The sequence below is a fragment of the Maylandia zebra genome, linkage group LG19 (genome assembly GCF_041146795.1).
Source record: "Maylandia zebra isolate NMK-2024a linkage group LG19, Mzebra_GT3a, whole genome shotgun sequence".
Lineage (NCBI taxonomy): Eukaryota > Metazoa > Chordata > Actinopteri > Cichliformes > Cichlidae > Maylandia > Maylandia zebra.
In genome coordinates this window covers 5,176,927-5,191,156 of record NC_135185.1, presented here as the reverse complement: position 1 = coordinate 5,191,156, position 14,230 = coordinate 5,176,927, and the positions used below count along the sequence as shown (strand labels likewise).

Here is a 14,230-nt window from a genome sequence, read left to right as displayed (position 1 = left end):
TACATTTGTTGTATGGGCAGTATGTGTTCACTGTTTGATTGTGTAATTACGTGTTACGCACTGGCAATGCATGCCGGTAGATGGTAATACAGGAAGTAAAAGAGATGGTCTTACCGCACACAGTGGTCCCGCGTACTTATTCAGATTCAGAGTAAGAATCACACATGGTGTCAGAAGTGCTGTGTGACTCGTAAGACTCCATACATCTGCCGAGTGTGAGGAGAAGGGGAAGGTGGAAACAAAATGCCGAATGACGACGTAGACGATCGTCCGAGGGCAGGAGTTAGCACCGCGGCTAGCACTCCCAGCGCTACGTTTAGCATCCAACCACCGGAGCCCTTTGATTTTTCCAAACCACACGAATGGACAAGATGGGTCCGTCGCTTCGAGAGATTCCGTCAGGCAAGTAATCTGTCTGCGAGCTCGGAGGAAAATCAAGTGAACACTCTCATATATTGTATGGGAGACGAAGCGGATGACGTCCTGAGAGGACTAAAGTTAAGTGATGTAGACCAACGGGACTATGCTAAAGTGAGAGATAGCTTCCACAACTTTTTCATTGTCAGGAAAAATGTTGTTTATGAGCGCGCACGTTTTAATATGCGCAAACAAGAGCCGAATGAGACTGTTGATGCATTCGTGACTGCCTTGCATGCATTAGCAGAGCACTGTAACTACGGACCGCTCCACGATGAGCTGATAAGAGACAGAATAGTAGTGGGCTTGGCCGACACGAGGCTGTCTGAGCGCATGCAGATGGAAAAAGACTTGGACTTGGATAAAGCTATAAATATGGCCAGGCAGTCAGAAGAAATCAAAAAGCAACAGTCAGCTTTGAGAAGTGAAACAAATGTAATGCATGTAAATGCGAAAACAGTTGACAGAGTGATACAAAAGCACGACAAAACAAAGTTCAACATGTTCAAAAATAAAACTGTCAAAACACAACAGCAATATAGCAAGAGACAAAGTAACAAATGCTACAAGTGCGGAGGCTCTCCACATCCGAAACCTGAGTGCCCAGCAAATGATGCAAAATGTCATTTATGTGGAAAAAAAGGTCACTACCAGCGAGTCTGCAGACAAAGCAAGACAGTGCAAAGTATTGAGGAGGAAGAGGAGCAAGGTTTCTTCCTAGGCTCAGTTTCCAGTGACGGCCAGGCGTGGACAGCCAACATACAAGTGAAAGATGCAAAAATCACTTTCAAACTGGATACTGGAGCAGATGTGACTGTAATAGCTGACTCGGACTTATCAAAGATTTTTGCTAACGAACACAGACCAGTTCTCCAGCAGCCAGAAAAACCTTTGTTAGGCCCTGGAAAAACACCACTGGACGTTGCAGGTTTTACAAAGCTACAGCTCAACTACGGAGCGAAACAGACAACAGAGAAGGTCTATGTTGTAAGAAACCTGAGCACTCCACTGCTAGGCCTGCCCGCCATTACAGCTCTTGGCCTGCTGGTGCGAGTTGACGCGGTTTCAATGGACACTCTGAAGACTACTTACCCTAAACTTTGCAATGGTCTAGGGAAAGTGCAGCGGGCCTATCACATTAAACTCAAACCGAATGCTGTGCCGTACTCACTCAAAACTCCGCGAAGGCTTCCTCTGCCTCTGATGGGAAGGGTAAAAGAGGAACTCCAACGAATGGAAGAGCTTGGTGTCATTACCCGAGTTGAGGAACCAACGGATTGGTGTGCCGGCATGGTTGTTGTTCCAAAGAAAAACAGCCCTAGGCTAAGACTTTGCATAGACTTTACCGGACTAAATGAGTATGTGTGCAGGGAAAAATATGTGCTGCCATCGGTTGAACAAAGTCTCGGAATGCTCGCAGGAGCCAAAGTGTTTAGCAAACTGGATGCCAACATGGGCTTCTGGCAGATTCCCCTGTCCGATGAGTCTGCCAAACTCACCACCTTCATCACACCCTTTGGGCGGTTCCACTTTAACCGCCTACCGTTTGGGATCAACTCAGCGCCCGAACACTTTCAGCGCATGATGGCGGAGGTCATCGAGGGTCTCGAAGGAGTGGTGTGTCACATTGACGATGTATTGGTGTGGGGACGTAACCATCAGGAGCACGATTCCCGTCTCCATGCTACACTGCAAAGACTGGAAAAAGCAGGCATAACGCTGAATGTTGAAAAATGCGAGCTCTCCCAGAGCAAGGTTGCTTTCTTGGGTCACATCATAGCGGATACAGGAATCAGTCCTGACCCGAAGAAAACGGAGGCAATTACAGAAATGACAGAGCCAACTAATGTGTCAGAGTTGCGCAGTTTTCTGGGCATGGTGAATCAAGTGGGCAAGTTCATCCCCCATTTAGCTGAAAAAGACAAAGCCCTGCGAGATCTTCTTTCCAAAAAGAACGCATGGTATTGGGGAACTGACCAAGTGAGAGCTTTCAAAACATTACGAGATGCCCTGACCTCACCCCCAGTGCTCGCAATGTATGACCCCAACAGAGACATTAAAGTATCAGCAGATGCTTCATCCTATGGTCTCGGAGGTGTTCTTTTGCAGCTGTGGGAAGAAGGATGGCGACCAGTGGCGTATGCATCGAGGTCCCTTTCTCCTACAGAACAACGATACGCACAAGTGGAAAAAGAGGCACTGGCATCTACATGGGCGTGTGAGCGTTTTCGTGATTTCCTGATTGGTAAACATTTTTGTCTTGAAACGGACCACAAACCTCTCGTTTCCTTACTGGGAGGACAAGCTCTGGATCTCTTGCCACCCAGGATCCAGCGATTCAGAATGAGACTCATGCGTTACTCGTACACTGTGCAGTACGCCCCAGGGAAATCGCTCTGGACAGCAGATACTTTGTCCCGCTCACCTCTGAAAAAACCAATGAACCTGTCAGACAAAGAGCTAATGGAAAGCACAGACATATATGTCGACAGTATTGTAGCAAACATGCCTGTCAGTTCATCATATATGCAAACACTGAAGGAACAACTGAAAAGCGACAGTGTGTGTGCTCGCGTCATGGACATGTGCACCGAAGGCTGGCCAGAACATGCAAAACAAGAGCCTTTACTGCGAAATTACTGGCCTGACCGAGCCACGCTCACTGTTGAAGGCGGCCTTTTGTTAAAAGACACACGGCTTGTCATTCCTTCAGCAATGAGAAACGAGGTGTTGGAAAAACTACACGAAGGACATCAAGGTGTTGTAAAATGTAAAGCTCGTGCACGCCAAACAGTGTGGTGGCCCGGGCTGAGTCAACAAATCTCTGAGATGGTGCTCAAGTGCAAAACGTGTATTCAAGAAAGACACAATAACAGTGAGCCACTCATGCCAACAGAATACCCTGCCCGCCCATGGCAGAGAGTGGGCACAGATCTTTTCGAGCTGGGAGGGAAAACTTACCTTCTCGCTGTTGACTATCACTCTAGATTTGTTGAGATTGCTTTGTTAAACAGGACAAAATCAAACGATGTCATTACTCACCTGAAATCTTTCTTTGCCCGTCACGGCATCCCAGAGGTCCTCATGTCTGATAATGGACCACAGTATTCAGGTCAAATCTTTACAGACTTTGCAGCAGCATACGGCTTTAAACACATCACAAGCAGTCCCAAGTTTCCGCAAAGTAATGGAGAAGCAGAACGTGCTGTGCAGACTGTAAAAAATCTTCTGAAAAAAGCAGCTGATCCTTATCTAGCTCTTCTTGCCTATAGAGCTACACCACTGCAGTCCGGATACAGCCCTGCAGAGCTTTTAATGGGCAGACGTCTGCGAACCACACTGCCGATGCTTCCATCGCAGCTGGAGCCCACACTGCCGGACAACGCACTGCTCGCTCGAAAGGAAAGGGAGAAGAGGATGATGGACATGGCAAACTTCAACAGGCGCCACCGCGCAAAACCTTTATGCAGCCTGTCCCCAGGAGAGCAAGTTTGGGTGACTGATGTCAAAACTACAGGCACTGTTATCCAAAATCACTCTACACCCCGATCATACACAGTGGAGTTACCACAAGGGACTGTGAGGCGTAATCGTGTGCATTTGATTCCTTTAAGTTCACCTGTGCATGAACCTGCTAATGTGCCTGTGTTGCAGAAGCCTCAAACACCCAGTGTGATCCCTGCTACACCTGTTAACACTGATGTGGTCAGAACCAAGTCAGGGAGGCCAATAGTTAAACCTAAAAAGTTAGATCTGTAAGAAAAAAAAAAGGTTGTTGTTATGTAACTGTGTTATAAGGGTTTTGTAGAGCACAGTAAAATAAAGCTAAAAAGAGTTGTTAAGAAAAGAAAAGAACAAGAAAACAAAAACAAAAGGTTAAAAATGTAATGCAGATTGTTTGCCAGATGTTCTTGTATGGCTTTGAAAAAGAGAAGTTCTGTCCTGAGAAAAGGAATATTCTGTTTTTGTTTAAAAGGGGAGATGTGGTGTATTCATAATTGTCTCTGGTACATTTGTTGTATGGGCAGTATGTGTTCACTGTTTGATTGTGTAATTACGTGTTACGCACTGGCAATGCACGCCGGTAGATGGTAATACAGGAAGTAAAAGAGATGGTCTTACCGCACACAGTGGTCCCGCGTACTTATTCAGATCCAGAGTAAGAATCACACAATGTCCGGGCAAGTCAGCCTTGTACTCAGCTTTTAAAGGACGCTTACGAGATTTTTAAGTTGTATTAACTGAATACACTTTCATGTTAAGTTAACACAGAAATGTCTGTTCAAAATCGATATATTACTGAGCTAAGACTGTTTTCTTTATTTTCATTTCGACCAACTCATTAAATTAAGTTATCAACTGATTACAATGTGTACATGCAACAAACTTAATTTTTTATGCAGAAAAAGCTATTGATTTTAAGCTTTACTTACTAAACCCATGAATCATTTTTTAGAGTGTAGACAAACAAAGAAAAAAATAACTAAATTGAGTAAGGATGGTACTATAATTGAGGAACCAAACAAAATAAGTGAGGAAATTAACATGTTCTATAGTAATCTGTATAAATCAAGAACTGAAAAAGAAAATGCAGATATCTTTTTTGATATGATTAAAGATCAGGTTAAAAAATTGGAAGAGGATGATAAAACATGGTTAGAAGAAGATTTGAAAATATCCGAATTAGATACAGCTCTAAAACAAATGAAAAATGGAAAATCGCCTGGAATTGATGGTTTAACGATTGAATTTTATAAAACCTTTTGGCAAGACATTAAAGATTTGTTATTTAATGGCTTTTTGGATTGTTTAAAAAATGAAGAACTATCCCCAACAATGAAAACAGGATTAATAACCTTATTACCCAAACCAAACAAAGATTTACAAATGCTAGACAATTGGAGACCCATAACACTTTTATGTAACGACTACAAATTATTAGCCTTAGTATATGCAAATAGGCTTAAAAGCGTCTTAACCAAATTGATTGATGAGTGCCAATCAGCGTTTATTAAAGGAAGGCAGATTCATAATAACATAAGATTAATATTAGATATGATTGACTATCGATCCTTTATTAATTCAGAAAGTTTAATACTATTTATTGACTTTTTTAAAGCATTTGATTCAATAGACCATAATTTTTTATTTAGATCTTTAGAACTTTTTGGATTTGGAAACAAATTTTGCAAAGTGATCAAACTGTTCTACAAGCAAATTTATAGTTATGTTTCGCTCAATCCAGGCATAACATCTAGGATAGACATATTCTGTGGAATTCGACAGGGTTGCCCAATTTCTCCAAAATTATTTATTCTTTGCACTCAATTAATGGCTTACCTCATTGTGAACCATTCAGACATCGAAGGAATAAACATTTTTGATATTGAACTGAAAATAAGTCAGTTTGCAGATGACACAGTAATATTTTTAAAGGATAAATCAATACTCGAGAAAGCATTGAATGTCATTTCAATTTTTTCTAAAGCTTCAGGCTTGTGTCTGAACCTAAAGAAGTGTGAACTTTTGCCACTTTATGATTGTTTGGAAAATAGCATGAGGACGATTCCAGTGAAAAATGAAGTTAAGTATCTAGGCATCTATTTAGACAAAGACATCAACACTAGAGAATCAAAAAACCTAAAAGACAAAATTGATGGCATGTCCAAAACACTAAATCATTGGTTGACGAGAGATATTACAATTTTTGGACGCAATCTATTATCCAAATCAGAGGGCGTCTCAAAGATGGTTTATCCAGCATACTCACTATACATTACCCCGAAAAGCATTAAAAAGATTAACTCTATAATCTATCAATTCATTTGGCGCAATAAAACACATTACATTAAAAAATCACAACTTGTCAAAGATTACGCTAAAGGTGGTATAAAGTCAATTGATTTTCAATCAATGGTTGGAGTATTTAAAATAAACTGGATAAAAGCCTTCCTCTTGAAACCTGACTCCATATGGTTCCATATCCCAAAAAATATTTTCAAAAAGGTGGGAGGGTTGGATTTTCTCCTGAAATGTGATTTTGATATATTGAAGTTGCCTGTGAAACTGTCAGAATATCATAAGCAGGTCTTGTCTTATTGGAAGATGGTGTTTGCCCATAACTTTTCACCACATTGCTCCACCTTGTGGAATAACAGAACAATTACAATTAATAAGAAGTCATTGTTTATTAAAGAGTGGTTTGAAAAAAACATAATCTTTATAACAGACTTACTTGATGAAAGGGGTCAGTTTCTCTCAGTGGGTGTTTTTAATGCTAAGTTTAACATTCAGTGTTCCCTTAGAGAATATGACAAGGTTTGTAAGGCAATCCCCTTACCTCTGTTGAGTTTGATTCAAGGTTATTTGTATTACTCTAAGGCACAAATTAGTCTACCTTCTTTACATCTAAACCAGATTCTTTTGACGGATAAAAACTGTAATAATAAAACCATGAACAAGATATTTAAAAACAAATTATTTCACGACTTTAACAGTAACACAAAACTAAAAGGGAGTAATGTTAAAATAACGAACAAATATACGCACTTTTTAAAATGGCCTATCCCCCCCAAAGTCAAAGAAATGCAATTTAAAATAATTAATGGATATTACCCAGCAGCTGAAATGCTTAAAAAAAGGTTTGGGTTTGAGGTAGAGCCATGTGGATTTTGTTCACAAAATGCGGAAAGTATTGATCATTTGTTTTTTTCCTGCTCAGTAACAACTGACTTTTGGCAAGATCTAGTAGACTGGTTGAGTATAAGAATAGATGGGATGACCCCACTGACTCTAACACAAGTTTTATATAATAATGGTGATCCATCTAAGGAACTGTCCATGCTACACAAGGTGGTGATAATTATGGGCAAATACCACATACACAAATGCAAATGGCAAAGTAAAAGACCTTCCCTAACTGTATTGAAAATTGAATTAAAATCTTTTTTGTCATCTTTAGAATTACTGAGGGATTCATGTAAAGAGGCTGCTTTGATATGCGACAATGGGACTCAATCTCTATCCTTTTAATGATTGTGTTTTTGGTGTACTAAGTAAGCCACATGTATGTTAAAGTGTTCGCAGAAAGGAAACTGTTATATGTCATAAAAATGGCCTTCATATATTTATGTATATGTATATATGTGGGTTTTTTTTTTTCGTTTGATTTCTTATTCAACCTTTTCAAGATGTTGTTGCACAAATGTTGTCTCCCAACGAGAGATTGTAATATGTGCATAAATTTAATTAAAGTATTAAAAAAAAAAAAAAAAAAAAGATACGGTTAGCGCCCAGTTAGCTCCTAGCATTTCTCAACAGCTCTGCCTCCTCTTCGACTGCCCGGGACATTTAAACAATGGATAATCCGTATACAAAGAAATTCATGCTTTTCTCCTCAACAGAGCGTCCCCCGATTGAGCAACAGCGCCGTAAAATAAGAAGAATGGCGCCTAATTACAGAGTTAATAATGCAGACTTTGTAATATCTCACGTGTAGATTCATCAGCCAGATGAAGTGTTTACTGACAATTGACAGTGATAGCGCACATCATCATCACTATTCCAACAATCCTCTCCTCACAGACAAGCATAAACACACTCGACTATCGCTAAATCAAATTTAACACACGTTTGTAATGACGCTAATTCAGTTTATAATAGGGTTTATTCGCTCGGTCAGCAGGTGGCGGTATCCTCGTACACTGGGGAGTACACTGCCATTAAACGAACAGAAGAAGAAGAAAACATCTGCACATGCGCAGTAAGGATCGGGGAGTCCTGATCCGTAACTATCTTTTTATTTTTCGTTTTTGTCTACATTGTACTGAAATGCTTCATTATTGCAAACATTTTAAGATATACTTGTTATTCTTAACATCTTAACAGATACTCTGACCCAGAACTATCGTAAAACGCTACGACCGGAAGTAGAAACCTTTCGCGCATGCGGGGTACCGATCGGGTTTCCGGTACGGATCGGGTAGTAACATTAACTATGGAACAGATACAGCTTTTGCCACCAGAAGTTTGGGTCTATGTTCTCAGCTACCTGAACACGGAGGAAAAACACACTGTCCGCTTCTGCTGCAAGCACCTAAAGAATCTCGTCGACCACCCGTCTCTGTGGAGAGACTACACGGTAGTGCTGTCCGACCTCCGACGTTATACGTACGGCTTCTGGGACACTTTAAACTACCGCAGTCTCACCCGAGTAACGGTGCGGCATTTGGGGCGCAAAGAGTGGCGACGCCTCGTGAAGTTCCTCCCGTCACTCTCCACCATTGTGTTTGTGGACGGAGGACGGCAGTATAAGGAGAAATACTTGGACGCCCTTTCCAGGTTCCCCGACCTGAGGGGTGTCGGGGTGCGAAACGCTATCTGGGACGAGCCGGTTCTGGGGCACAATCTGGCAGTCCAGCTGGGGAGGCGGCTGACTCAGTTAAGCGTGTGCAACGTCCGTCTGCCCAACACGGTGCAGTTCGTCAACAGCGTGTCGCACCTGGTCAACCTGCGGTACTTGCTCTTCCACCAGCAGGGAGAGGGCTACGGGCTGGACACGGTCAGGCCGGTGCCCTGCAGTGTTTTCCACAACCTGCTTCTGAACCTGACCAAGCTCAAACACCTATCCTGGGGGATGAAAGGGGAGCCGCCGGAGCCCCTGCCAGATGATTATTTCAACCCAGCGGACCCGGACCAACCAGGTGAGTCTCGTCACTCATCCAACGGGAAACTGCTGTGGTATAGGCTATCAAAGCATCAAAACCAGGCTTTAGAGCTGGTAAGCCAAGAACTGTGCCATTGTCCTCAAGATTTTCTATGCTGTCCTTCACATCCATCAAGAGACCTAACGCACGTTGGCTCAGGAGGTCACTATTAACAAACCTTAAATATTCTAATATTGCACATAGATATGCTCTAGCTTGTAAATTACATAAAAATGCCCTATTTGCAAACTTGCAACACCAGTAACACCAATGCAGTGTGTTTAGGATAATGTTTATGACTATTATTTGTAAGTGTACATTATGTTACAGCATTACAAATCCCAGTACAGACGACGCTGAAGTTGCCACATAGCCCTGAGTTTTTCCTGGGAATTTGTCTAGGTTGAAACAACTTTTTGTAGACGTGTGCTTTGCACCTGCACTCTTACACATAGACAAACCTTGAATGCAATCCGCGATCTAGCCTAATCACACGAACTACTGCTGGTCAGTTCACTTTACCTCAAATGACAATTTCAAATATTTGTTTAGTGACAGGGACAGCTTGTTTTAAACATGGCAGTGGAAAGGAAAATGACTCAAAATCCAAATTTTAGACTTAATTTAGTGTGTTGGAGAAATTTGTTTTGATACTGCAGTTTTGATACATATGGCCAATCTGCTGTACTAGTATTACTGTATCTCGGTGCTGCATTTGACACAGTGGGCCTCATTGTCCACTGCATCAGCTTAAGCAGTGTGCGTTGTCTCCAAACGAGGGCCAGAGGGACGAGCGCAGCAACAATGGTAAGAACCAGGAGAAGAACAAAGCCAAACAGATTAGTTTGTGTAAATGCTTTTATTACAAAGTATCCAGCATAATGAGATGGCTGTGCCACTATATCAACAAACTAACATATCCTGAAAGGGCTGATTAAACAAAAGAAAAATACTTCTGCTGCCAAGCTGCAGATTAGGTCATGTACAAATAGTGACTAAAGACAAGTTTCCCTTACTGCATACTGCAGTGTTCTGTTTCTTACTTAATTGCTGCAACTTTTACCCAACGTTTTATACTATTACAACTGCAGATGGTTTTATTTGCTGTGCAGCACTGTGGTCAAAGTCCGTTGTGTCCACCTCCAGTCCTTGAGAGCCACTGTCCTGTAGCTTTTAGATGCATCCTTGTTCTGACACACCTGAATCAAATGAATGGCTTGTTACCAGGACTTTGCCAAACTTGATGGCATGCTGAAGAGGTAATCCAATCATTTAATTCACCTGTGTTGGAGTAGGGATGCATCTAAAAGCTGCAGGACAGTAGCTCTCGAGGACTGGAGTTGGACGCCCCTGTGCTAGGATATAGAAATAAACATACTTTTTGGTCCTGCAGTGTTCTGCTACGGTGGCCCTGTGCTGACCACTCTGGAACTGGTGGATTACCCAGAAACCACCCTGTCAGAGAATGCGCTGAGAAGTCTCACCTCTCTTGAGTCGCTGGCCGTCAGGTACAGGTACATCAGAGAGGGCGTTGAGTGTCGCCTGCAGGCCTGGCTGAGTCCTCTGCAACACTTAAAATCTCTCACTATCATCGGTGAGTAACTCTGCTGTTCTGCAGTTTGTGTGGGTTTCTTTTAGTTGGTCTGGGACAACTGCATAATTGTTAGGCAACTAATATTTTTTGCGCAGGTTTAAAAAGCATCTTTCTGCATCGTTATATGCAGTTTATTTGGCAATGTCAGTGCATCTTAATTCCTGGTTTTCAAAGCAGAACTGAGCCTCAGGCGGGGGAAATAATAATAATAATAATGGATTGCATTTATATAGCACTTTTCGAGACCCTCAAAGCGCTTTACAATTCCACTATTCATTCATTCACTCACATTCACACACTGGTGGAGGCAGCTACAGTTGTAGCCACAGCTGCCCTGGGGCCGACTGATAGAAGCGAGGCTGCCATATCGGCCCTTCTGGCCATCACCAGTAGGCGGTAGTTGAAGTGTCTTGCCCAAGGACACAACGACCGAGACTGTCCGAGCCGGGGCTCGACCTAACTACAAGATGAACTCCCAACTCTCGAGCCACGATCGCCCGAAATCCAAGTTTCTCCTTAACTCTTGGTGCTGCTTTCTGTCCTTGTAGGTGGGAATTCTCTCACTACCTATACCACCACCATCCCACCCAGTGTGACCAGGCTGACGCTGCGAGTAGCCATAACGCTGAAAGACATGGACTCTATTGCGCCTAAAGTTCCAGGACTGGAGCACCTTGATATTGAACAGAACCGCTCCAGTGGCAGTCTCTGCAGACGGATCCCTATGCTGTTTCCTCAACTCAAGACACTCAGGATACGGTGAGCCTTAGTTCATCCTAGTTTTTCTGCCTGGCAGTCTAAGCAGGAGAATGTTGATCAGACTGTATTATTTATCATAAAGTAAAGCATAATGTCTTCTCATTTGAGAACATTAGGTTTTTCCTTAAGAATGGCTAAAAACAAGTATTCAGTTATAAAACATTTTAGATTCATTTTCAACTAACAGATTATCCCATCAGATAATGAAAATTTGGGTTACCCAAAATTATTTGGATAAATTTGGTCATTTCAAGATTTTGCAGGGAACTAATCTGTGGGGACAGTTTTCTGCAGTGAATGAACAGTTTGTTCTTTTTGTTTTTTTAAAATGTCTAATCCCTGTAATAAAATTATGTTTCAAGAAATGTAATGATCTAAGTAAGGGAAGATTTGGATAAAATCCCAGTGAAGAGGTCTCCACAAACTACTGTTAATTAAAAATGAAAATAAGCATTAATCAGTCATTTAAGAAATGCTGATTGTTTAAATGTGCACTTCTCTTCTATATAACCTGCCTCAAAATATACAGGGCACTAAAGCATCCATACATGATGAAATCTTAGTCCGTTCAGTGGTGATCGGATGTGGCAGTTTGATTTGTGCAAGTTGTTTCTTGTGTCAATCGGGAAGTCCCCCCCTACAACTGCTCAGTTAGCATCAGCTATTTTAAATTAACTATAAGTTTGTTTGTTTTTTCCTGGAAAAAATTGTTTCCTGTTTTGTTTTTTAAAGCTGCAGGCCTTTTTTTTTTTTGTATCTGTATAACAGGGTATGAGGTCCACATGACCCAAAGACCTACAATAGACCTATTAATAAGTAAATGAGGGTGGCAGTGGCTCAGGATGTGGATTGTCTACCAATCCGAAAGTCAGTGGTCAGATTTCCATTGGGCAAGAATCTGAACCATGAGTTGCTTTGATGCCTTAATCAGTATGTGTGCGTGTGTAAGAGATGTTGGATTAAGGCGCCTGGGCATAGAAAAGCACTTGTATGGATGTGTGTGTTCGATTGGGTGAATGAGAGCTTTGAGTTCTCAGCTGGAGAAGAAAGGTGCTATTTAAGTACCAGTCCATTTACTGTTTAAAGACGTTTCAACAAGCAAACAAGAAAATGACCTTACTACAACCCTATAAGATATTGTGAACCTGCTCTTGAGGTACGTTAACGAGTCCTGTCCTGTTTCCTGCAGATTTTTCCGCCGGGAACCAGAGAAAGACCTGCTGAGCCTCCACAAGCTGCGACACCTGGTGCGGCTGGAGCTGATCGTGGAGCGTTCGTTCATCCTCCGAGATTACCTCAACGGGCACCCTTGGCCGAGCCCATCTGTGCAGGAGCTGATCAGTGAGCTGCAGGAGCTGTCTGAGAACAGGATCACGGTCATAACAACGATGCGGCAAAGGAACCCACTGCGTGAATGTGACTGTGTGTGGGAAGGAGACTGAACGGGTGCGAGGCAGAAATGTGGGAATTAAGTTATTTTTCTTCCCAAAAGCACTGCACCAGAATGAGCAGTGTCAAGAAGACCTGAGGTAAGACCCGTTGTCTGAAGGCATATGAAGGCAGCCATGGATCAGGAGTACTGAAGGTCTTCTCGGTCATAAAGCTAATAAATAGGCCGAAATGTGACACTTTTTTTTTTTTTTTGCAACAAACAGAAGAGCAGAGTAGCAGTTGCATCATGTTATGTCTGGCTGGTTTGTAATCCACAAACAAAATACGTTAGTTATGTGCATTGTTAAACGATGCCTTACATGCTCAGGCATGGTCTTTAAAGACATAAGAAGCTCTTAAATAATCAGATCTGTCAGTTTATTCCAGTTCCCAAAGTGACTGATTCAAGTAGCCCGTTTTGTTCTGTAAGATCTGACAGTACTGTTTACATAATGTAACACATGAAGAACAGTAGCAGCAAGTCATGTTTTGAGAAGGCAGTTTACGTTGAAAACTCCTTAAAAAATTCTTTCTTAAACAGAGTTGTGCTGGGATCAGCCTGTGTGTCTGACACATCTGTCAGAGGCAAACGTTTAGCTGTTGGGTCATCTGAGTTTTGCTTTCTGGATGAAAAATTAAAGATAGTTTGAAGAGCTGAAAAGACTCTAAAATAGGTTCATTATTTTAATAATGGAGATCTTTGCGTCCTTGACAGAAAAAACTAAACTGGGTAAGAGGACAAAAACCTCAGGATCAAAGTTGTCTAGTGGTCAAAATATTTTTGTTTTGAAACCATTACATGAAATGTCAGGACCAGAAACGGCTTCTGTGTTACTGCAAAAACGCATTATTGTTACGTTTTGAGTCCAGGTGACTTAATTTTTTGATTTCAAATTGATCATTGCAATATTTGAGCTTTCAGGTTGTGTAAGCTAATTATTTCTTATTCATTTATTGCTTTTCAACAAGCCCTACAGTTATTTCTGAAGCGCAACATTTTTCTAAATGTCTGCAGATTTTTATTTTTATTTTTTTTAGCTTTACAATTTGAATGTAGCAAGAAATGCAGAAGGGTTCGTTTTAAAAACTCCTTTGTTCAACAGGGTTAATGTTACATTTCTTTGCTGAGTGTTTTACTTTTATGGATGAATAAAAATTCATTAGAACATTTTTTTTCCTGTGATTTATACAATATGGAAGAGTCCTAAAAAATTGATATAGAACTTCCAACTGTTTTGAGTATTTTAGTCAAGATTCTGCAGAACTGTGATATTTGATGTGTTGTCTCTCCTTCATGCAGTAATTAAAATAGCTTGACCACAGC

At 41.5% G+C, this 14,230-nt stretch overlaps 1 protein-coding gene across 1 annotated transcript; it reads left to right on the top strand.

Annotated features, from left to right (window-relative positions):
• The first annotated feature begins 8,360 nt into the window (after positions 1-8,360).
• Positions 8,361-14,228, top strand: LOC101467204 (uncharacterized). Its single transcript, XM_012920093.3, has 4 exons — positions 8,361-9,119; positions 10,516-10,716; positions 11,265-11,475; positions 12,665-14,228. The coding sequence occupies exons 1-4, from the start codon at positions 8,363-8,365 to the stop codon at positions 12,915-12,917; spliced, it is 1,422 nt and encodes a 473-aa protein (XP_012775547.2). The 5' UTR covers positions 8,361-8,362; the 3' UTR covers positions 12,918-14,228.
• Positions 14,229-14,230: the final 2 nt, after the last annotated feature.

Bases quoted from the DNA above. Each gene is read 5' to 3' on its own strand.
- LOC101467204 (XM_012920093.3), top strand. From the start codon at position 8,363: ATGCGGGGTACCGATCGGGTTTCCGGTACGGATCGGGTAGTAACATTA. The intron at 9,120-10,515 runs GTGAGTCTCGTC...TTGGTCCTGCAG, and splicing joins AGCGGACCCGGACCAACCAG to TGTTCTGCTACGGTGGCCCT. The intron at 11,476-12,664 runs GTGAGCCTTAGT...TGTTTCCTGCAG, and splicing joins CTCAAGACACTCAGGATACG to ATTTTTCCGCCGGGAACCAG.